Source organism: Ochotona princeps, chromosome 7 (assembly GCF_030435755.1).
Source record: "Ochotona princeps isolate mOchPri1 chromosome 7, mOchPri1.hap1, whole genome shotgun sequence".
NCBI lineage: Eukaryota > Metazoa > Chordata > Mammalia > Lagomorpha > Ochotonidae > Ochotona > Ochotona princeps.
In genome coordinates, this window is record NC_080838.1 from 62,177,236 (window position 1) to 62,200,732 (window position 23,497).

The 23,497-nt window shown below is 42.2% G+C and overlaps 1 protein-coding gene across 2 annotated transcripts in view; it reads left to right on the forward strand.

Moving 5' to 3' along the window:
• RASGEF1B (RasGEF domain family member 1B) overlaps positions 1 to 23,497 on the forward strand; it is a 559,731-nt gene that overhangs the window by 191,834 nt on the left and 344,400 nt on the right. For both annotated transcript variants that reach the window (XM_058667162.1, XM_058667163.1), the window contains exon 3: positions 5,103 to 5,156. In XM_058667162.1, coding sequence (XP_058523145.1) covers positions 5,103 to 5,156 — 54 coding nt within the window. The remainder of the gene's footprint in view (positions 1 to 5,102; positions 5,157 to 23,497) is intronic.

The following is a 23,497-nucleotide window of genomic DNA, read 5'->3' on the forward strand; positions in this document are numbered from 1 at the left end:
GGCTGGACAGAAGGGCACCTGCCAGTAGGTGTGCAGGCTGGATAGTAGGTTGGTTGGGTTGAGCTGGGCTTCAATGCCCATCGACACGTGCGAGAGCTAAACAGGATGTAGGACAGACTTGACAAGCCTGCGGTGTGTACTGGCAACCATGGGAACCAAGGTAGGGGGCAGAACTGGTGGGGGTTATGGGGAGTCGCCTCAACTAGACTGCAGCTCCAACCGGTTTGCATGAGGACCAAGTATGAAGTGGGCAGGATCGAACTGGACTACAACACCCGTTGGTTCACGAGGAAGACAGGGCTGGAAACAGAACGAACCCAGTAATCCCAACGACCAGCATGAGCATAAGCTGATTGGTGTGACGGATGGTGTCGGACTCTGTACTAGCAAACTCGCGCAAGAATCAGGCCTGGGATCATCTCAGATGAAGTTTCTTTGGAGATCCCTCCGACTGAACTGCTGATCTTAGAACCCCAACCATGAAGAGACTGTTAGCCAGTGGATTCTGAATAGGGTTCATTGCGATTGGAACTGAGAGATTGGCAGCAATCCAGAACTGATGAACAATCAAAACTGTATGAGCAGGACCCTCAGAGCGCGCCTCCCGTTGGGGATCTGGGATGGGTGGGAGGTTGGGTGGGGCTTTTCCCTTTGTTTTTTTCCCTGATCCCAGATACAGGGTAAAATTATACTGCTGTGGAAACAATGGTATTACCCACTTTCACCCTGCGGACCTTGACACTTTGTTCCCTAATAAACTAAGTAAGATCATTAAAAAAAAAAAAAAAAGAATTATCTGGTCCAAATGCTCATAGGGTTAACAATAAAACATCCTGGCTTATCCAAACCAAGTGATAGTAGGCTAGCGCTCTCTCTCTCTCTCTCTCTCTCTCTCTCTCTCTCTCTCTCTCTCCATAAATATAGATATAAATATAAAAGTTTTTGATGATGATTACATGGTTGATCAGGGTGGGAAGGATTGAGGGTTAGGGAAAAGTGGGTGAAATCGTTGTTTCCGAATTTGCTATTACTTCTTATTTCTGGGCAGAGGGGAGAGATAAAGGGGGAAGCCACACTAAGCCTCCCAAAAGTTCCAGTAACCGGGGATGGGGATCCACCACCAATAGCAACCCAGGGTCCCAATGTGGTGCATGTTCCAAGGGTTTTGCCCCCACCCCCAGGTGGTTTGGATAGTTCTGAAATGCTTTCGATTTCACCAAACCAACGACGGTGAAGTCCTCCCAGTATTTACTGGCTGACATAGTTGACCTCAAGTCTCCATTCATCTAGAGCTTTGCTGTCATCATTTGGCTGGGGTAGTCGTCCAGTTTGTTCTGTTCTTATTCTTCTGCTATAGTACTAAATGGGCTGCTGTCATATCTCCATGTGCATCAGGGTCTGCACCCCCTGTTCTGCCTTTTTCGCTGAGGACATATTCCTGCAGGCGGGCCCAAGGACTGGAGCCAAGTGACCCAAGCCCTGCCTGATGCCCTGCCCCTGGGGCTCATGAACCCAGCACCCTTCTCACAGGCAGGCTCAAGGACCAGGGCCAAAGGACCTGATCCCCACTGAATCCCCTGACCCCACAGGGATCCAAGCCAGGTAATGCGAGACCCACCAGATCCCCCACTCCTGGGGTTCTCGAACCTAGCACCCACCTCATGGGCTGGGTGAAGGGCCCGAGCAAGGTGACTTGAGCCCCACCAGACCCTCTGGCTCTGGGGCTCATGAACATGGGAACTTCCTTTGTGAGCGAGCCTAAAGACTCAAGCCCTAATGGACCTCTGTCACCAGGGCTCACAAATCCTGCACCCACTGACTCCAGACTGGCATGGCTTGCTCAGCACCCACTATTGCATTGCACAGCATGGCTCAGTCCAGCAGGCCCCCAGTTCCAGCTCCTGTTGGTGGCTGCTGCAATCTAGCCTAGTCTAACCAGATACCTGTTCCAGACCTAATGTGAACTGGCTGGTGTTGCAGCCTGACCTGGCCTCTGCTGCACCCTGTCTTGGTTCTCAGATCTGCCAGAGGATGTTATGAACTGGCCCAAGCTGGACTGTCCCCAGACCTCACCCACATGTCTGCCACCGTGTACTGTAACCTGGCATGGTCTGGGCTGCTCCTTATCTTGACTTTTAAAAAAAGATTTATTTTATAATTTTGTTTGGAAAGCCAGATATACAGAGGAGAAGAGACAGAGGAAGATCTTCCATCCAATGATTCACTCCTCAAGCGGCCCCAGTGGCCAGAGCTGAGCCGATCCAAAGCCAGGAGCTGGAGTCTCTTCCAGGTTTCACATGCAGGTGCAGGGTCCCAAGGCTTTGCGCCATCCTTGACTGCTTTCCCAGGCCACGAGCAGGGAGCTGGATGGGAAGCGGGGCCACCAGGATTAGAACTGGCACCCATATTGGATCCCAGTGTGTACAAGGCGAGGTCTTTGGCTGCTAGGCTACCACGCCAGGTCCTTTGCCTTGATTCTTGCCCTCTCCTGAAGGGATTATGTCCAGGCAGAGTTTTCCAAGGTCTTCTATTGGGTATCCTCCCTGTGTCAGATCTTACACACATCAGTGGCTCCTTGGCCCAAGTTGACTTTGTCCACCTATTGTCCTGGCAGGAACGGCGACCTTGCTCAACCGGCCCACACCTATTCTGGTTCTTACTGTTGATTGTTCCAGCCCAGCCACATCTAGTACACACCCAGACTCAGCTTTTACGTGGTTCAGTGGGCATCAAGACTTAGCCTGGCCTGTTTTATAGCCATCCTGGCTCTCACCAGCACCAGTAGGTGCTGGAGTCTAACCCATTCTATTGCTTCCCAGACCCAGTCCATACCTGCGCTAAGGGAGACTGCAGCCATGTCCAGCCCACTGTCTTCAAACCATTCTTGTCCTCACCATTGTCCCCTGAACTCCCCCAGCCAGGCCTGTTCCCATCCACAACGCTTGGGCATGCTAGAGGAGATTGCAGCTCCACAGGGGTGAGCTCACATATCCCTCCACAGATTCTGCTATCAGACCACTACTCTCATGTGCCAGCTATTGTCATGACCCATCCTAGCTTCACTTATCTCCTCTTCAGACTCTGACTGGTAGTCCCCAGCCTTAGTTTTAACGTATGCCAGTGAGTGGTGCTCAGTCATGGTTGATGCTAACTACCCCAGCTCAGATCTCCATGTGCTGGTACTTTGGCCTGACCCATAAAGGCCCCCTGTTTCTCCCTCTAAAACATTTGATCTCAGCCCCTCACTTACCTACATGTATGGAGGCCTTATCCATGGAAACCCCTCAGCAGTAATTCCTCATCTGGGCCTGAACCCACAGGTCATCGCTCACCCCTACCTGTGTGATCCCCAAGCCCCCCTGCAAATCTATACTCCCAAGTCCTCAGTGTGCACCACTGGGTGGCCTGAGCATTTTGCCCAGTGCCATTCATGCCAGGGCCACCAAAGCAGCTGCCTTACCCGGGCGAGGGAAGAGTCCCCCTACCTGGCATGGCGGCCAGAGACTGGTGACCATAGACTGCCCAATAATAGGCAATATTTAAAATGTGTGTTTTCTAACTTGTTAGGAGTCTTTTGTCTCTTTCTCTTCCTGTCTCCAAGCTGTACGTTAGAATGTGATTATGTGCAAGGCTGCTTTTCAGACAGCGTGCTTCTACATAGCTTTGGTTGGGGAGACTTCAGCGTAGTGGTCAAGCTGCTGCTGCTGCTGCGGCCCTCATTTCATGCCTGGGCGCCTTGAGTCCTGGCTCTGCCTGCCATTTCCGCCTTCCTGCCAGTTCAGAACCTGGGGTATAGTAGTTCAGATGGTTCAGAGAATTTGGTTCTTGTCAGTAAAGTGAGTGGCATGAATTGAATTCTGGGTCCCCAGCTCTAATCTGATACTATTTTATTTGTTTTGGCCATTGGGAGAATAAGCCAGTATGTGGGAATTTTATTTGTCCGTTTCTGTTTCTCTGCCTCTCAAAAGTTTTTCTGCTGGCTCTGCCTTCAAACCTGAGAGGGCCTCCCTAAGAGGCCGTTGAACTTGAACTGGACAAGTGGGATGCTGGACTCTGTATGGTGTGAGCTTTTATTTAGGGAATCTCAATGGAACTTGAGCTGTGGTTGTGCATCAAGGTGAAGGAACTCACCATGGGGGAAGGGTTTGGGGTGAAGGGGGGGAATCCCAGTACCTATGAAATTGTGTCATGTAATACAATGTAATTAATGAATAAATGAATATAAAAAAATTTTAAAACAAAGTGCACGTTTTACTTTGGGATGATGATTAAAATAGTTGCTGATTTTTTTCATCTGTCTAATGTATATTTGTCAAATACCTTCTTTTTCATTACCTGTTGCCTCGGTAGGATAGGGTATACAGGAGATTCACTCATTAAAATATGTATTAGTTATATGGCTAAAGAAAAAGTAGATTAGCTGAAAAAAAATCCTTTTTTGTTTGTGTGGCTAATCATAGCTGTGTTTCTGTTCATTGGCTGCTCAAGAAGAAATAAGCTTGCATGCAAATTTCCATATGGCCTAGAATGCTGATGTGCTTTTTGAATGGTTCATCTAGCCAAAAAAAATTACCTAGCTGTAGAAGAAGCCCACCACAGGGATAGTGGGTGTGTTAAATAAAGTGGGCCATGAATGGTAATCCCTGACACTACTCTTCGGGTTCATCAATTTCACAAACAGGGAGGTGCTTCCCTCTGCCATCAGACTCTCCCTAGGTGTCATTTGAGTCTCACTCTTTGGTTCTCTCTTGCTTTGCACTTATCTCTTCAAGGTAGAGTGTGCTGTGTGATTAAAGATAGGTTCTGGAATTGAACTGCTTGGCTTGGATTCCTGACTAAATATACCCAAGGTATGTGATCTTGGGCAATTAACCTGACTGTGCTTCAGTTGCCTTGTTTGTGAAATGAAGATAAATGTGAGTGCTTACCTCACTGGATGGTTGTTTGTCGAAGGCATGGTGGTTGTTGGGTAGGGTGGCTGTATGAACAGCAAAAGCAGATATATTGTAAAAGCCAGAGCAGTCTGTGGAGTCACAGGAAGGTAGTGCCTGCCTGTGACATTTCAGTAGTTCTGATGTGTTCTCCTCCTTCCTGTTTTGTAGACTACGAAATTCAGCACCGTGGCCAGTGAGAAGTCCTTATCTACCTGCAGAAAGGTAAGTGGGCATCTTGGAATTCCAGTGTGCTGTCATAGAAACCAACCAGGGAGTGGCTGACATTCAACTGCAAAGCTGCGGATGGCAGTGACGAGCGTGTTCTGATGGTGTAGGATGGCCTTCTTTTTTTGGAGATGGGAATGTAAATGGTGCACTTTCAGGATGTGGCAAACTCCATGATTGTTGGACATTTTGTTATTGAGAAGTTTTGGTTCCATATGTTTCTCTGCGCTGATAGGTGTTGTTTTATTCTGCTGCATGAGCATCAGGCAAGTTCAAAGCATGCTGGGTAAACTGCAACGCAAGCTTTGATATCTGTGTTTTTGCACATTTTGATCTAGAAAACGTAAGCCTGATACAATATAAAGACAATTTTGCATTTCGAAAGTGAATCCTACAGCATAAAAATCTGCTTTAGCGTTACACAGTCAGATGTGAGAAGCTGTCATGCTTTGCAAAAGGATTAGCTCCACTAGCATCTGATGGAAGATGTCCCTGTGATAGATCATGTCTGGGGTCGGCCTGCTCCACTGCGTGGATAATTCCTGGCCTGCACAGGCCAGGGGTCACTTTTACCCACCTCTTTGATCTCCATTTTAACTAGATCGTCTTCTTTTTGGAGGGAAAGAAGCGATTTCACAGTCCAAACACCTCGAATAAATTCTTTGACACTATCTATTGATATGGAAAACCAGGTGCACAAAGCATTGGCCTGCACGTAATATATGAGTGACTGGACATTTCTTAGGGTTTTTGTCTAATGTGCCGTTTCCGTGTCTACGTGTTGCTTGATGGGGAAGTAAGAGGCAGGAACACTTATTTTTTCTTTTTTTTAATTTATTTATTATTTTTAATTCATTAATTACATTGTATTATGTGACACAGTTTCATAGGTACTTGGATTCTCCCCACCCCTCCCCAAACCCTCCCACCATGATAGGAACATTTATTTTTAAGAGTGGTGTGAGGGCCCCCTGCTCTGAATACCATCTGTCTCATTATTTCGATAGTTTTTAAATTGCCTGCTAAATCCATCTTGGTTGATGTGCTGTTGTTTTCATGTTATTGATTGTGTTAGTTGTGAGTTGCCTGAGAATGTAGATTATGTGTGATTCATAGAATGCTATGTCAAGGAGCACAAAACGACTTCAGAAGAGCTGCAGTCTCAGCTACTTCAGGGTAGGATTTACTGTGGCCCTCCTTGCTCTACCCAAACACACTGTTTCCAGAGAGCTCAGTGAGCTAACTATTCACTGATGTAACACTATCTATAGTATTCTACAAGTTTTTATTCTGGGCAACCAATATTTGACTCTTGTAAGTTTCCACTTGGTTGGAAGAATGATGCCAGTTCAGATGCTTTCTTCTGAATTTTCTTCCCACCCCATATGTAAGCTAGTGATTTTCCTTATCATTTCTAATAAGGCACATCTTATTGGTTTTGGAGAGGATAGGCTGTGGGGAGAGAGCTGGTTTCAAAGTCTAGTTGGCTCACTTAAGTGACTTTGGGTTTGGTATATACCTTATTGCTGCCTCACTGTTATTATCTGTACAAAGGGAATCATTGTACTACCTCACCCAGGATGTGAGTTAAGATTCATAAAGGGGTTACAACAATACTCAACACTTTTATTACCTATTGTTAGCACTGCTTCCAGTGCAGGTTTGTTTTTTTTTTTTTTTTTTTTTTACAATTGTTGATAGCAGTATTAAGAATTGTATATCACTTTCCAGTTCTGGTCCATGTGACACGAAAACCCCTGGACTCTTCTCTGTCCAGTCATCAGTCCTTGTTTTGACACTCAGCCTGTGCCAGACGCAATATACGGCATGAACAGCGTTGGGTTGGCAAGTGGTTGCTTCGCTGAATGTAACACTCCTACTCTAGTGATGAACTGTAAGATGCAAGCAATTGTGAAGCATGACTCTTTCATATCAAATGTAAATGATTCATTAAATACAAATACAGGCCATTATATTTACTCCTATTCGCTTTCAAATTTTAATCGATGTTTAAGCAGAGTCCAAAGAATAAGTGAGATTTGGCTACATTCATAGAGGTTGTGGGATACAGGGAAGTAACTTCAGATGGAATATTTGTATGTGTTTCCATGCTGCTAGAAAGAAGATGACAGGAAGGCACAGTATGCGAGGTCAAGAAGAGAAGGGGGAAGATCCCCTGAGTGACATCATTGAGAAGATGGAAGACCATGGATGTGAAAGTGCTGAATGAATCTTAGACAGAAGGAAGGACCGAGCTCCTCCTGCTACAGGAGAGAAAGGAAGAAAGGACAGAATTTGTATAGTTAAGAGTCATGAGACTCAAATGCAGCCACGCTCTTGGATCCTTTTGATCTGTGGAAGTAGAATGACTGTTCAACCCTTTTGAGTCTGGACAACTATGCTATCCAGGGGATGTAGAGTATCTTACAGAGAGAGTATTACACATTATTTACATTAATCTTGTCTTTCTATTTTGTAGACAGGGAAAACACAGGGTGCTTTGGTGCATTACTAATGCCAAGGCACATTAAACAGTTCTCCGCTAGACACTGGCTTCTGCAGCCCTTGGTCGGACTGCTGCTAAGGGTGAACTCTTGGGTTAACTTCATCCTGTATACAAAGTGTTTTCTCTTTCTGGAATGTGTTCCTCTTCCTCTTAGTTACCTGGAAAACTTTGACTCTTCTATGGAGAGACTCCTTATGGTGTCACTTTCTTTTTGTGAGACAGTAGGCAATATTGTTATCATTTTTTGATAAAAGGACACATCAGTAGTAAATTCTGGAGTCTGACAGTGTATCCAGGTCATGTGATGCCAGAACCATTTTCTTTTGCTATCTTTTTCTGCCATTGGATTTTTTTTTTTTTAGGTTTACTTTTATTGGAAAGTCAGATTTACAGAGAGGAGAGACAGAAAGATCTTTCATCCACTGGTTGATTCCCCAAGTGGCTGTATGAGCTGGAGCTGAGCTTATCTCAGTGCAGAAGCCAGAAGCCAGGAGCTTCCTCCAGGTCTCCCATGTGGGTGTGTGTTCCCAAGGCATTGGACCGTCTACCACAATTTTCCCAGGAAAGAAGCAGGAAGCTGAAGAGTAAGTGGAACAGCCAGGATACAAACCGGCACCCATATGGGATCCTGGCACATGCAGGACTATCGTACCAGACTCTGCCATTGGATTTGAAATACCATTTTTGGGGTCCCAGTTTCTCTTCAAATCTCAACTTTTTTGGAGAGGAGAAATTACAGTTCCTATTAGAAATGGTGAGGCAATACTGCATAGGAAATGGGAACTCAATAAGGATTTGTTCAGTGAATTGGATTTGTTATCTATGGGTTATCAGTTCTAATGAAATTAATCTGGGATCATTTTGTCTTTTTCAAAAAAGTATTTTTTTTTCCTTTTAGACGAGTTGAGGAAAGCACATTGGTAGAGTTCTTCTATGCAGTTCATTTCTGCAATAAAATAAGGTGTTAATGGATAGGTGGAATACGGAAGTGCGTTGTTTCACTAAAGGTGCCACCTTCTCCTTCCCCACCAGCCACCATGACCTGACTTCCAAACACCACTCGAGAATTGTAAAAACCTTAGTTCTGATTTCCACACACAGACACACTTATTTACTTCAGAAATCTTAGAAAACCAGGGCCCAGCGGCGTGGCCTAGAGGCTAAAGTCCTCGCCTTGAACATCCCGGGATCCCATATGGGCGCCGGTTCTAATCCCAGCAGCTTCTCTTCCCATCCAACAACCTGCTTTTGGCCTGGGAAGGCAGTTGAGGACGGCCCAAGGCCCTGGGACCCTGCACCCACGTGGGAGACCCGGATGAGGTTCCAGGTTCCGGCTTCGGATTGGCGCAGCACCGGCTGTTGCAGTCACTTGGGGAGTGAATCATTGGATGGAAGATCTTCCTCTCTGTCTCTCCTCCTCTCTGTATATCTGACTTTGTAATAAAAATAAATAAATCTTTAAAAAAAAAAAGAAATCTTAGAAAATCTAGGGAGTAGAGGAAAAATCAAGATGGCAGAATAGGGTAAGGACACATTTAAACGGACGGAAAATCATTTAACCAGGATGAAGCAGAGAGGACATATTCCAGGAAATAGGAAAGGACAGAACAACAGCAGAGGGGTACCTGAAGACTGACAGACACAGGAAAGCAGCGGACACAACGGTGTGGTGTTGCAGTGCCTGATACTCCAACAGCATTCAGCTAATGGTGATCTGAACTCCACCAGCAACCAGGTGGGAAGGGACTTTCACTGCGAGCTTGGGAGGTAAATCCAGACAAAGAACTGTCCGTCCTGCTGGTCCATTTGATTTGACTAGGGGCAGAGCAGAGACAGAGCAGCAGATCCCAGACAGAGGAGTGTGAGAACAGGGTGGATTTCACAGCCCAGTCAGCCCCCTAGAGCCGAACTGGGCTCCATTTTGCACAAGGAGGCAAAGGCAAGGGAAAGGACTGAGCACGTGCTGAGCTGGGAGTGAATTCACTTCTGACTCAGTGAACTGCATCAACGTGGCATTTTACAGGTTCCACCCAAGACAGGTCTGGGCAGCCCTCAGATCTGATGGCCAGCAGATCAAGAACTCTAATAGTGGTATGTTAGGCGCCATTTTATACATGGTGGCAATAGCTTTTGGACTGCAGGGGGCAACAGTGAACTGTGCATGTGCTGAGCTCGTGAGAACTCACTGAGTTCCATGGATTGCACTGGTCCTGCAGGAAAATAATACCGACTGTGGCATCGCATGGGTCAAAATAGGTCCATGTGGCATCCAGACCTAACATCCAACAGGTTCCGACAAGATCAGTGCCACCAACAATCTAACTATATAGGACACCTGGTGTCTCTCTAATCCTGGGACCTGCTCCAACCGGAAGTGGGAGAAAGGTTGCAGAGACAAAGGTACAGCCTCAGCACAGTATCACAGGAGATGGAGAGTGGTGAGCCAGGAACTGGGGCTGTGGAGACCACGGTGGAAATCTAACATAAGAACCCAGACCTGGAACTCGCTGGAGGTTGTGGCACAAGTGGCTGCAAGCAAAAAGTTGTGTACCAACTGCAACAAGTAAAATCACATTGTAGACCTGTGGATGACACAGCTTAGAAACTTGTCCCAAGGAGAAGACTCTGCTAACCAGAAGTACAATGACCAAGAAAAAACAAAGGCACAATGAATATTACCAAAAACTCCCCTGAAAAGGAGCAAAACCCTATGCCAACCTCAGAGTTCACTGAGGAAGACATCGAGAAAATGGGGCACACAGAATTCATAAAACTCATCTTAAAGCTTCTGATCAACAATGAGAAGCACATACAAGAAGAGTTCAAAGAATTTAAGGAAGCAATCAAGCAAATCAAGGCTGATATATCAGAAATTAAGAACACAGTAGAGCAAATTGCAAGTACAATGGAGAGTCTCCAAAATAGAATGAAGCAAGCAGAAGAAAGAATCTCAGAATTGGAAGATATTTCCTGTCACCAGGGGCAGGCAAACAAAAAGCTGGAAGCAGAGCTGGATCAGGCCAAAAAAAGTATTCAAGAATTGAAAGACACTATTAAGAGGCCAAATCTAAGAGTTATGGGAGTCCCAGAAGGAGCAGAAAGAGAAGCTGAGTTTGCAAATGTATTTAATGAAATAATAAAGGAAAATTTCCCTAATCTAGAGAAAGAATTGAGAAACAAGATCCAGGAGGGGCACAGAACTCCCAACAGGCTTGATCAAAAGCGATCTTCACCAAGACACATGATCATCAAGCTCTCTTCAATTGAACATAAGGAAAAGATCCTTAAATGTGCACCTGAAAAAAAATCAACTGACATATAAAGGAATGCCAATGAAACTCACAGGAGATCTCTCACAGGAAACTCTACAGGCCAGAAGAGAATGGAGTGACATATTCCAGATTCTAAGAGAAAAAAATTGTCGACCTAGGATAACATATCCAGCAAAGTTTTCCTTAGTCTTTGAAAATGAAACAAAATTCTTCCACAGTCAAGAAACGTTAAAAGAATTTGCCTCTTCCAACTCTGCCCTACAAATGATACTTCAAGATGTTCTCTTGACAGAGAAGAGGAATAGCACCTACCAAAACCAAAGGCAAATGGGAGGAACATCCCAGTAAAATGACAACAGAATGTTGGCAACGCCCGCATCGCCACGTACCCCGAGCCTAGTGGAGGGACTAGGGTTACAAAAAAGACAACGCAGTGAGACAACACACAGTACACAGAATGCCGAATGTGAAAAAATGATTGATTGATTTTTATTGAAACTCCAGGCTTTCTTTTATACTCTGCCTAGCTCCTCCCAGTGTTTATCCAGTCCTCAAGTGGCCACCCTAAATCCCTCGAGTTCCTCCCAGTGTCTATCCAATCCTCTAGTGGTCACCCTAAATCCCTTGAGTTCCTCCCAGTGTTTATCCAATCCCTTGGCAGATAACTTGAAAAATAGGAAGCAGGAACTTGCGGTTAAGCCAGTGGCTAGATGTATAAGGCCAAAATTGCCCATCCTGTTACCCTCTGAGAAACAAGCTAAGCTGTGGAGTTAATCCTTGGGAGACCGGGGCCTGCACAGAAGACTAAACCAATGAACAACCCATTCCTAAAATGACAGGACCAAAGTACCATCCATACATATTAAACTCTGAATGTAAACGGCTTAAGCTCAATCAAACATCATAGATTAGTAGACTGGATTAAACAAAAACAAAACCCATCTATTTGTTGTCTAGAAGAGACACACTTCACCAACAAAAATCAGCAGAAACTATTTCCGCATGGGTTTGGTTGTTTTCTGTTAGTTTCATCTCTTCAAAACACTTTCTTCTGATTAAATCATTCAATGACTCGTAGATCATACAGTAGCATCATTTTCTTCAAGAAGGTTCCTGATTTTCATTTCTTCAGCTACACGTTAGTCATTTAGTAGCATGTTATTTAGCTTCATGGTGTTATTAATTTCTTTTTTCTTCCTGATGTTGATTTTGTTATGTGGCTTTTCATTTAAGGAGATGTATAGTAACTGTGTAATGGAGACTGTCATATCTAGTAGCATGTCATTTAACTTCATGGCATTGTAAATTTCTATTTTTCTTTCTATTGTTGATTTTGTATTATGATGTTTCATTTAAGGGGATGTACAGGAGCTATGAAATGGAGACTAACATCCAGGTATGAGGATACAATGTAGTATGCATTTCTACTTCCAGATAAAGATGGACTTATAATGAAACGGTTCACTATATTTTGACAATAGGTTGCTGGACTCTCTGCCATTGTCCATGCCTGCAGTGATGGACATATGAGTGTGTATGAAGAACTATATGTTAGTAATGATATAGAGGAACTAGGTGGGGGTGAGGGAATTGGGGAGGGGATAAGGGAAATGCCAGGAGCCTATGGATTTGTATCATAAAATGATAATAATAATGAAATGTAAAAATGAAAAAGAATTTCAAAGAAAAGAAAAAAAAAGAAAATCTAGGGATAGAAACAGAAATTCATTCATTTGTTAAGGATTCTTTATGGAGTGCCTTCTACCACAGGTCCATTGTTTTCTTTAACGTATAACAAAGGAAAATCCTATATACCGAGACAAGAAGTGATTTACTCCAGGGCATCTATTAAGCGCACGTCAGACTTCGAGAGGATAAACCTACTTCATATCTTCTCTTGTTTTCCCTTTACAACCTCTTCATCCCACACTATTTAAGTAAAGCTGACATCTGGAAAGTGTGCTGAGTTGATGAGCACCAGACAGCGATCTGTAAGCTCCACAGTGTCTAACGCCACCTGTTTTGTGTTTGTTGAAATTTACATCTTTGGTTCTTGCTCTTCTTTCTCTCTCTGGCTGAGATGTTTAGGTACAGTGATTTTAACCCAGAAGCATTCAAACACTATGCTGTCAACCTGACAGCATTTTCATGTGCAAGGAAAATGTATACAAGAGATACTGTCATGCTCTTCCTGAGGCTTGGCTCTGACCTCTAACCCTGCAGTACAGATCAGAGGTAGAATAGGAGGGAAAGACAGGTGAGGTTGACAGATGGAGTGAAGGTCAGGGATAAGGTGAATCCCAGAAATGGATTGTAGTTTATGATTGTCTGTTTTAACAAATTACTTGGAAATAAAAAATGAAGTTTCCCCTCAATTTGCTATCAAACCAACATGTCCAGCTCCATTTTGACCTAGAATCCCATCCAAAAATTTCCTCTGTCTGCAGTGATAAAAACGGTGTTCTCAGGTTGGAAGTTTATCTTTAAAGTTCAGCCATGATTTTGATCGTTTAGTGTTAGCCTGTGTGTGTGTGTGTGTGTCTTTGTAGGCTGTTTCTTTTTTTCTCCCTCTCAAGATTTCTGATATTTGAACACACAAAAAAGGACTTTAAACATAATCTAGAAAAAAATAAGTGTAGAAAATTATTTTTAAAGTACTTTAGAAAATGTCTAGTAATTGTCTTCCCAGTAGGTTAAAAAAAATGCTGGTTGTGTAATAGATGGAAATCTAAAGAAAATCTGTCTGTTGGCACTGGTAATTTTGAGGGCCCATCGCGGCTCTGCTATCTGTTCATTCTTTGACCTGTATCCCATGCACAGTTATTACTGATGTACGACTGTATCAGAGGGTACAACCTCGTGGTCTCAGCCTGCAGCAAGAAACCTGCATTTCTTGTTTGTTTGTTTTTATTTCTAATAGATATTGGTGTTGCCCCATTCACATGGACAAGGTAACCTTCCTTCAGCAAGGGGTTACTGAGACTATTGTGCATAATGGGCAGCTGAAAGAGTCAAATTTTCCTTTGACATTGATAAGTAGTTCTCTGTGTAGATATAGGCCAAGATAGATAATAACAGCACTTATAAGATCTTGGCTCAAAGTAGATCTTCCCTTAGCCTTTTGAAATTACATTGTGCTCCGTTTCCTCTTTTAAAGACCAAGGCCCAATGTCTAGATGGTGCTCACTGTCCTCTACAGAGTGAGCTGAGCTGGTTCCCACGACTCCAGCCTCTTGGCAGCATTTCCAGCCTGGTAGGTCACAGTGACTTCTTCCCATGCTCTGGGAAAGGGCGCTGAGATGAAGTCAACCTTGGGAGCATTGAGCAAATTCCTCAGTTCCTTTCCAGAATTCCTCTCTCCTCTCCTAAACCCCTAACCCCACAGACTGATTTTCCCTAATATTATTATAATACTATAGCTTTTCATAAGCAAAACTATTGTGGGCATCATTGCCAGCATGGCCAATGGCAGAGAGTCCAGCATCCTATTGTCAGGATATATTTAATAGTTTAATTTGGAGTCCATCTTTGATCTGGAAGTAGAGGTGCATACGCATTGTATCCTCACATCTGACTATGACAGCCCCCATTGCATAGTCACTGTATATATCACTTTAAGTGAAAAGCCACAAGAAAATCAACAACAGGGAGAAAAAGAGAAATTTACAATGCCATGAAGTTAAATAACATGCTCACATGTTGTTGAAGAAATGAAAAAGAAGATCAAGAACTTTCTTAAAGAAAATGATGGTAATGTATGACCTATGAACCAGTGAAGAATATGAGAAAAAAACTGGTTTGAAGAAATGAAAAGAAAAACAAAAATATCAAAATCAGTGAGACGTAGTTGCTGCTGATCTTTGTTGGTGAGATGTGTCTCCTGTAAGTAACAGATAGGTGAGTTTTTTTAATTCCAGTCTTCTAATATGTGACATTTGATGAATGGGTTTAAACCATTTACATTCAGTGTTAATATGAATAGGTGGTAACTTGTTTTTTTTTCATTTTAGCAATGTGTTATTCATTGTTTGAATATTGTTGTTCATTATTTTACTGGAATGTTCTGTACATGTGCCTTTGGTTTTGGTGGGGGCTTTTCTCTGTCAAGAAAATATCAGTAAATATCATTTGTAATGCATATCTGGAAGAGACGCTCCTTAAACTTTTCTTTACTGTGGAAAAATTTTATTTCATTTTAAAAGACAAAGTAAAGTTTTACTGGATAAATTATTTGGGGCAACAATTTTTTTTTCCTTTTAGAATCTGGAATATGTTGCCCCGTTCTCTTCTGGCCTTTAGACTTTCCTTTGAGAGGTCAGGTCAGCTGTTGGTCTGATTGCCATTCCTCTCTGTCAATTAATTTTTTTTTCACCAGCACCTTCACAATCTTTTCCTTATGTTCAGTTGAAGAGAGCTTGATTATTATGTTTCATGGTGAAGTCAGTTTTGGTCAGTTGGGAGTCTTGTACCCCTCCTGGGTGTTGTTTCCTAACTTAGGGAAGTGTTCCTTTATTATTTCACTGAACATGTATTTAAACCCGGCTTCTCTTTCTGTGCCTTCTGAAACTCCAATGGTCTTTGTAATGGTGTCTCTTAATCTTTGAATACTTTTTTAGTTTGACCCAGCTCTGATTCCAGCTTTTTGATTGTTTCCCCATGGTGACAATTCTGAGATTTCTTCTTCTGTCTCATTCATTCTATTTTTTGAGACTTTCCACTGAATTTTTAATTTGCTTTATTGTGTCCTTCATTTCCAATAATTTGGCTAGATTTTGTTTCAGTGTTGCTATTTCCTGTGTGATGTATTTCTTAAATTCCTTGAACTCCTGTATGTGCTTCTTGTTGTTGATAGGAAGCTTTATGATGAGTTTTCTGAATTTTGTATTTCCCCTTTCCTTGCTGTATTCCTCAATTAACTCTGAGGTTGTCAAAGGTTTTTGCTCCTTTGCAGGGCAGTCTTCAGTAATATTTGTTGCGTCTCTGTCTGTTCTTTTGCTCTTGGTCATTGTACTTCTGGTTAGCAGCTTCTTCTCCTTAGAGCAGGTTTCTCAACTGTGTCACCCACAGGCCTACAATTCAGTTTTACTTCTTGTGTTTGCTACCTGGTTCTTTGTTTGCAGTCACTTGTGCCACTCCTAACAAATTTCAGGTATGGACTCTTGTGTTAGACTTCTACCATGGTCTCTGTAGCCCCATCTCCTGGCTTACCACTCTCCACCTCCTGTGACACCCTTGTCTGTACAACCTTTCTCCCCCTTCCTGTTTGAGCAGTTTCCAGGATTAGGGAAACACCAGGTGTCCTAAATAACTAGGTTGTTAGTGGTGCTGATTTTGTTGACACCTGCTGGCCATTAGTTCTGAGTGCATCTCAGACCTATTTGGACCCATAGGATGCCAAAGTCAGTATTATTTTCCCTGTGGGAGCAGTGTAATGCACTGACCTTGAAGTGAGTTTGCTCCCAGCTCAACACACTGTTGTGAGCTAAAAAGCCTTTGCCACATTGTACAAAATGGCACCTGATGTACCACTGATGGAGATTTGGATCTGCTGCCATTAGGTCTGGGGGCTACCTGGAGCTATTTTGGGTAGAACCTGTGGAATGCCACATTAATGCAGAGCACTGAGCCAGAAATGAGTTCACTCCCAGTTTAGTGCATGCATAGTCCTGTCTACAGCCTTTGCCTTCCTACACAAAATGGCACCTGATGTGGCTGTGGTGGGGCTTTGAGCTGTGGAATCCACTTTGTTCCTGCACCACCTGTTTGGGATTTGCTGCTCTCTCTCTGTCTCTGCTCCCGGTCGAATCACACAAATCAGCGGGAGGAGTAGTTCTTTGCCTGGGTTCATCTGCTGAGCTCCCAGTGTACTCTGCTTCCCACCTGGCTGCTGGTGGAGCTCAGTCACTCATTCGCTGAATGCAGCTGGGATATCTGGTGACTGAAATACCTCACCATTGTCTTTGCTGCTTTCCATCTCCACATGACCCTCTGCTGTCGGTCTGTCATCTCCTACTCCTGCAATGTGTCCACTCTGCTTCACCCTGACTAATGATTCTCTGTTTAAATGGGTCCTTACCCTATTTCACCATCTTGATTCTCTCTGAATTTCTTCTTTTGGGAAGGATCTATTGAAGTCCACTTTTATATTGGATTACTATTTTTTTCTATTTAATTTTTTGAATTCCTTATATATTTTGAATATCAATTCCTTGTCAGATGAGTAGTTCACATATACTTAGTTCACAAATAACCATTCTATTGGTTATCTCTCGAGTATGTTGATTGTTCCTTTTGCTGTGTAGAGAGTTGGAATATGATATTGGATACTTAATTTGTTCAAGTTTTAAATACAAATGGATGTTGAATTTTGTCGAAAGGTTTCTTAGTGTTTGTTAAAAAGATGATTGTGTGACCTCCATCTTTCATTCTATTGATTTGTTAATTCATGCATATTGGGCCATCCTCCACCGGTGGCATTAAGTCGCACTTGATCATGGTATGTGCTCTTTTAATGTGTTGCTAGATTTGATTTGCTAATCATTTGTTGGTAACTTTTATGTCTATATTTGGCAGAGAGATTGTTGTGCTGTTTCCTTTCTTTTTTGTCTCCTTGTGTTATTCTGACATCAAAGTAATGTTGGTTCATGGAATGAGTTTGGAAGGTCCCCTTTACCTTCAATTCTTCAGAATAGTTTGAGAAGAATTGTTGTTAGCTCTTTCTTAAATGTTTGATAGAACTCATCTCTGAAGCTATCTAGTGCTGGGATTTTTTTTTTTTTATTGGTATACGTTCCATAATTGTTTCCATCTCATTACTTGTTATCTTGTTATTGGGCTGTTCAGATTTTCCTCATCTTCATTGTTCAGTTTTGGTAGGTCATATATGTCCAGAAATTTATCCGTTTCTTCTAAGGTTTTCAGTTTGCACATGAATAAATTGTTCGCAATAGTTTCTAATGAACCTTTGCATTGCTATAGCATGTTATATTATCTGCTTTTAACTTTGGTTTTATTCATGTAAGTCTTCTCATTTTCTTGGTTAACCTAGTTGAGAGCTTGTTTATATTTTTCAAAAAAATAAACCAACCAATTCTTAGTTTCATTGATTTTTTATGTTATTTTTAATGTCTATTTTTAAATTTCTGCTCTAATTTTTGTTATATCCATTCTCCTACTAATTTTGGATTTTGTTTTTTTCCAATTTATTGAGAAATGTTTATTTGATACCCTTTCATCTTTTTGAATGCACACTTATTGCTGTAGACTTCTTAGTATTTCTTTTGCTGCTTCCTTTTTTAGTTTGTCCTAAAATATATTTTGATTTGCCTTATGAATTCTCTAATGATTTATTATTAATTCAAAAGTATATTGTTCAGACATGTGCTTGTGTAATTAAGTTCCTTTGTTATTGATTTCTACTTTTATTCCGTTATAAGTCAGAAAAAATACATGGGATAATTTCAGTGTCTTTTATTCTCTTGAGATTTCATTTGTGGCTTAACATAGGTGTCCTAGAGCAAATTCTGTGTGTTGATGAAAAGAATACATGTTCCACAGTTATTGGATGAATATTCTATATATGTCAGACTTAGTTAATCTATGGTATAGTTTAATTCCACTCTTTCCTTATTATTTTTTTTTTGTTTGGATATATTTTCATGGTAAAAATGGGGTACCCTTCAATTATTTAGTGTGGTTTTTATCTCTGTTTAGATATAATAATGCCTATTTTATAAAATTGGAGACTGCATGTTCCCGTGCATCTATATTGTAATATATGTAATATATGTCTTCATCAGATTAATCACTTGATTATTATAGAGTGACTCTGCTTTATTTATTTATTTTTAAATAATTGCTTTAAATTTATTTTGTCTGATAATAAGTACAGCTGCTTTTGCTTACAAGGAATATCTTTTAGTTTCTGTCTTTGTATAATATATATTTCTGTCCATTCTGTTACAGTTTGTATGGTGAAATGAGTTTCCTGTTGACAGCATGCGCTTGGGTCTTTTTTTTTGTATATATTTTTAAATGTGTTTATTTGAAAGGCAGAGTGACCAAAAAAAGAGAGGCCAATTTTCCAGCTGCTGGTTCATTTTCCAAATGCCAGTTAAGTCTGAGTCAGACTGAAGTCAGGCACTGGCAACTCTATTCTGGACTCCAACATGGTGTCTGGGCCCACGAACTTTGGTACTCTTTTGCTGCTTTCCCAGGCACATTAGTGGGAAGCTAATGCCTTTGTCCTAGTCTCTGTGTCTTTCCAGATCTCTAGATCTCTCTTTGCTGAGTTCTGGAGTTCTCTCTTAGATGGTGCTCTTCCTAAAATGGAGCTGTTTATTCGTCGATTTGGTTGTCCTCTGTGGAAGAGGTGAATGCTGGATACCTCTGTTTGGTCATCTTGAATGGCCCAGGATTGGTCATTGTTATCCCACCCATGTGCTTACAGAAAATCATTTGAGCCTAAAAGAGCAACAGCATAAAGGATTGTGCCAGTGGACTTGGTTCAACATTAGCATTTGGGAAAAAAAGGCAAATAATACTAGAGATTTTTATATGGGTCTTTAATTCTTAGTAATTACAATTCTTAATAATTAAAGCACACTCAAGCTTTATATTATTAGGGAATTCAAGTCTATAGAAGCAAAACATTTCTTAATAAATGAAGCATGAAACCTTCCTAATAATACAATGAATGCATGCTTCTATATCTCCAGCACCTAATACAATTTGGAGTACATAACAGATATTTAATAATGCTTATTAACACATAAGCTTAGCTTAGTACTTCTCTAGAAACCTCCAGAGGAAGTCTTGAGGTACAGAAAGAAGGAAGAGAAAGAGCTCCCACTTTGTATGCCAGGACCTAATATGGTCATAGACAGAAAAAAAAGGTGCTACTGTCTGCTTAGTGATGTCAACTGAAGTATAAAACTTTTATGTCTGACAAATGAATATCCATCGATTCATTTCCCTTTCCAAATGATGGCTCCTTTTGATCATTCAGTATTCTTACAGGGTAGGGGAGGTATCATTTTGGTTTGTACTTTGGGCTGAGTGGGCCTGTGGGCACTTCTCGTCATAGTGTGGAGGCGTTACAGCAGGTGGAAGATTGGGGCTGTTGACCGTGAAGTGCTGTGGGAACCAAGCCCTCTCTTGCTGTCAGTGTAGCAGCCATGAAGATAGCTGCAGGGAGCGAATGCTGAGGATTCCCCCAAAACGTTCAGGTGCTCTAGCCCCAGGTAGTGATTTCTTAGACTTCTGAGAATAACATTTTGAGACAAGAGACATCTCTACCTAAAGTCACACCAAGTAGTCATCATTTGCAGAAGTATATCAGTTGTGGAACATAGTCTCATAACCAAGAGAAAGGCATTGTATTTTTGTGTACTCCTACTCTAACCAAGAATAAAACAGATCATAATTGTTTTGTTGTTGTTGTTGCTGAGCTATCATTTATATTGAATGAAATGTAGTGCCCTTTTTGTCTAAAAAAGTGTGTGAAAAGAAAAAGGAAAGACAAAAAGGGGGCTGAGGATAGATACCATCCAGTGGCTCATTCCTCAAATGGCTGCAATGGCTAGGGCTGGGCCAGGCTGAAGGCAGGACCAGGGGTTCCATCAGAGTCTCCCATGTGAGTGGCAGAGGTCCAAGTACTTGGACCATCTTCCACTGCATTCCCAGGCTCATTAGCAGAGAGCTGATTAGAAATAGCGCAGCTAGGACTTGAACTGGCACCCCTATGGGATGCTGGTGTTTCAGACAGTGGTGTAACGTGCAATGCTGCAACCCTAATCCCTTAAATGCAGTGATCTGAAGTTTACAGTTTAGTAGCATTAGCTGGTGTCTTTCAGTTAAGGGGTGGGTGTTTTACCGATTTGACCATGTAGCTAATTACTTAACTGTCAAAGCAGGAGAACACGCTCCTTCTTCTGTCCCAGCAGCTGCTATCATTGTCACTGTCACTTCAGAATCAACAGTGTGCCACAGGTTGTATATATACAGTTACTGTCTGCATGGGGGAAGATTGCTGTTAGGCAGGAAGTTAGTTAAGGACAGATGTCATGGAATGTACTGCTCGGCTCCACTCCCAGCTGTAACTTTCCCGGCTGCACTCAATAGCATGACTTTGCTGTCTGTGGTTCATGCATAGCTGCCTGTATAATGCATGTTTCAGAATGTATTAGAAATTATAGTAATTAGCAGTCCACCTATACATCTGAAAACAGCAACTCCACATGCAGCATGGATATTTGTCACCGTGATTCCTGACTGCCAAAATAACTTAAAAGGATGGCAGAAATAAAACACCATTGATTAATCTTTACAAGTTATGCACACCAAAGAGCATTTAATAGTTGTGCTGTTTCTGGGCAATTTATTTTTGAGGGAAAAGGCCGCAAACTCTCCTCCTCTCTGATGCATAATTGCCTGCTTCATTCCACTTGTTTCTTTGTCATGTACTAAAGATATTATGATGAACTTTGTGGCTGGAAATTGTGTTTCCCTTGTGATTCTATAATTTTTCTTCTTGGCTGCTATGTTATTGTACCTGAAGGGTACTTTCACAACAGTTTCTCCTTTTTTTATTGCCCATTTTCCTTTCAGACTTTTGAGGGTCTTACATAGTCAATACCCGGGGACAGTTATTTAAGTTTGGGAACAGGTACATGCATGGACCCACAGTTAATGTTATATAACATATTCTGGGGGATGAAATTTCATAGATATTTTATCTTCTTATTTTAGCCTACAGCAAAATACACTAGAAGTGAACAGCGAAAACATTAAAAGATAAATTAATAGGAAGGGTGCAATAGTCTGTAAATTGGGTCTCTAAGCTTACAATCCTTTTTATAAAAGTGAAGTAATCAGAATACAAGAATGATCGCTGGGCCTATTGTTGCTCCAAATGGGACCCAGTCACTCTACAATTGAGCTAATTACAACCCCTGCTCCAGTAGTGCAGTGCTGCGCTTTTCCTTTTGTTTATACAACCGATCCTTGTAGGCGAAAGTGACCTCTCCCTCCTCCTTTCTCCTGTGTCGATTGTTTGTCTTTATTATTTGAATTCTACGCTTTGATGATTGCTGTAATCTCCTCAGTCATTGCTTCAGCCAGCCCCTGAATGAGACAGCTGTGGAATGGTGACCTCAAAACTTTAGTGAAGGAGCTGGTGTGGTGGCTGCTCTGTGTGGTCCAGAGCCTGCAACACCTGGCCTTGTAAATTTCCCTGCAGGCTCAGGCAAGACAGAGTTCAGAGTGTTAGAGATAGGGCTATTTCTCCCTTTTACAGGAGATGCCCGAAGGATGGCTTCCATGATCATTTTGAGCCCAAAGACAAGATGGCTTCATTGTTTACAATGAAGAAAGCTGGTGACCATAACTTCAGTACCAATTGTGCATGTAACAATGAGGGTCTTTTTTTTTTTGAAAGCACTGCTATGTTTAGATCCCAGTTCATACTGGAGAATAAAAGCAATCAAAAACTTAGCTGACAACTTGGAATGTGTCCTGTGGGTAGGAGAGACAAACAATGCACAGCACACAGAATATAATAGTTGTATAGTATCTTATAATATGAAGCAAAATAATGGGGAGTGGGTGTTCTTGGGAGAGTGACAGGTTGCAATTTGCAGTAGCTCTTATATAGAAGAATCCCATGCAGAGGTTGGAGGAATTGCTATAGAACCCCCACAAATTGGGTCAGCTCGACTGGTGTGCAGAAAGCCAAGCACTGACATGGGGGTGATGGAAGAAAGGAAATGTTTATTGCAGACGGCAGAGTAATGAGTAGGAACACTTACTTCTCAGACTCCATGACGCTTGGAGGTGAAAGTTCTTATGAGTTGAAGGTGGAATGAAAGGTGCAAGTTCAGCCTATGTTCATGTTCCTGGATGCTTGGCGGTGCTTGTGGCCTTCCTTTCAGTGGTTGCCAATACTGTGTCCTTTAGCGAGTTTTCAGGATGGCCAGTTTAACTACAGTCAGTCTGTGGGCTACGTGGAGGTGACACTTTCTACTGTGGACCTGGAATTCCCTAATTTTTCAAAACACTGCTGACCACCAAGGTGTTACCTGTTGGAAAAGCAAATGACCTCATCGACCCAGTGATTAGAACCTTCTATGTTCAGCTGCATCACTGCCTCATTTCTTGAGTTAATTCTATTAAGTGCTGCTCAGCAATCCTAAAGGCAGGGTGAGGTCACTTCTAAGGGAGGGAGGCCCAGAGACTGCAGCCTGATGATATCTGACACTTGCATTCCAAGCACTGTACATGGGCTTGCTTTCAGGGTGATCCTTTGGGGTATCATTTGATCCAAGAAGGAGTTGGGTCCACAGATCTTTGGGAGAAGAGCATTCCAGGTGGAGGAAACAGTCAGTGCAAACCCTAGAGCAAGAAGGGGAAGGAGACTAGTATGGCTCAGTGTATAAAAATAATGCAAGCTGACAATTGGTGAAGTCCTGTTATGTGCTGTTACAGACCTGTGTGTCTTTATCTTTATTGTAGGTTATTTTTCCCCATAGATAGGAGACTCAAAGCAGAGGCATAAATATAAT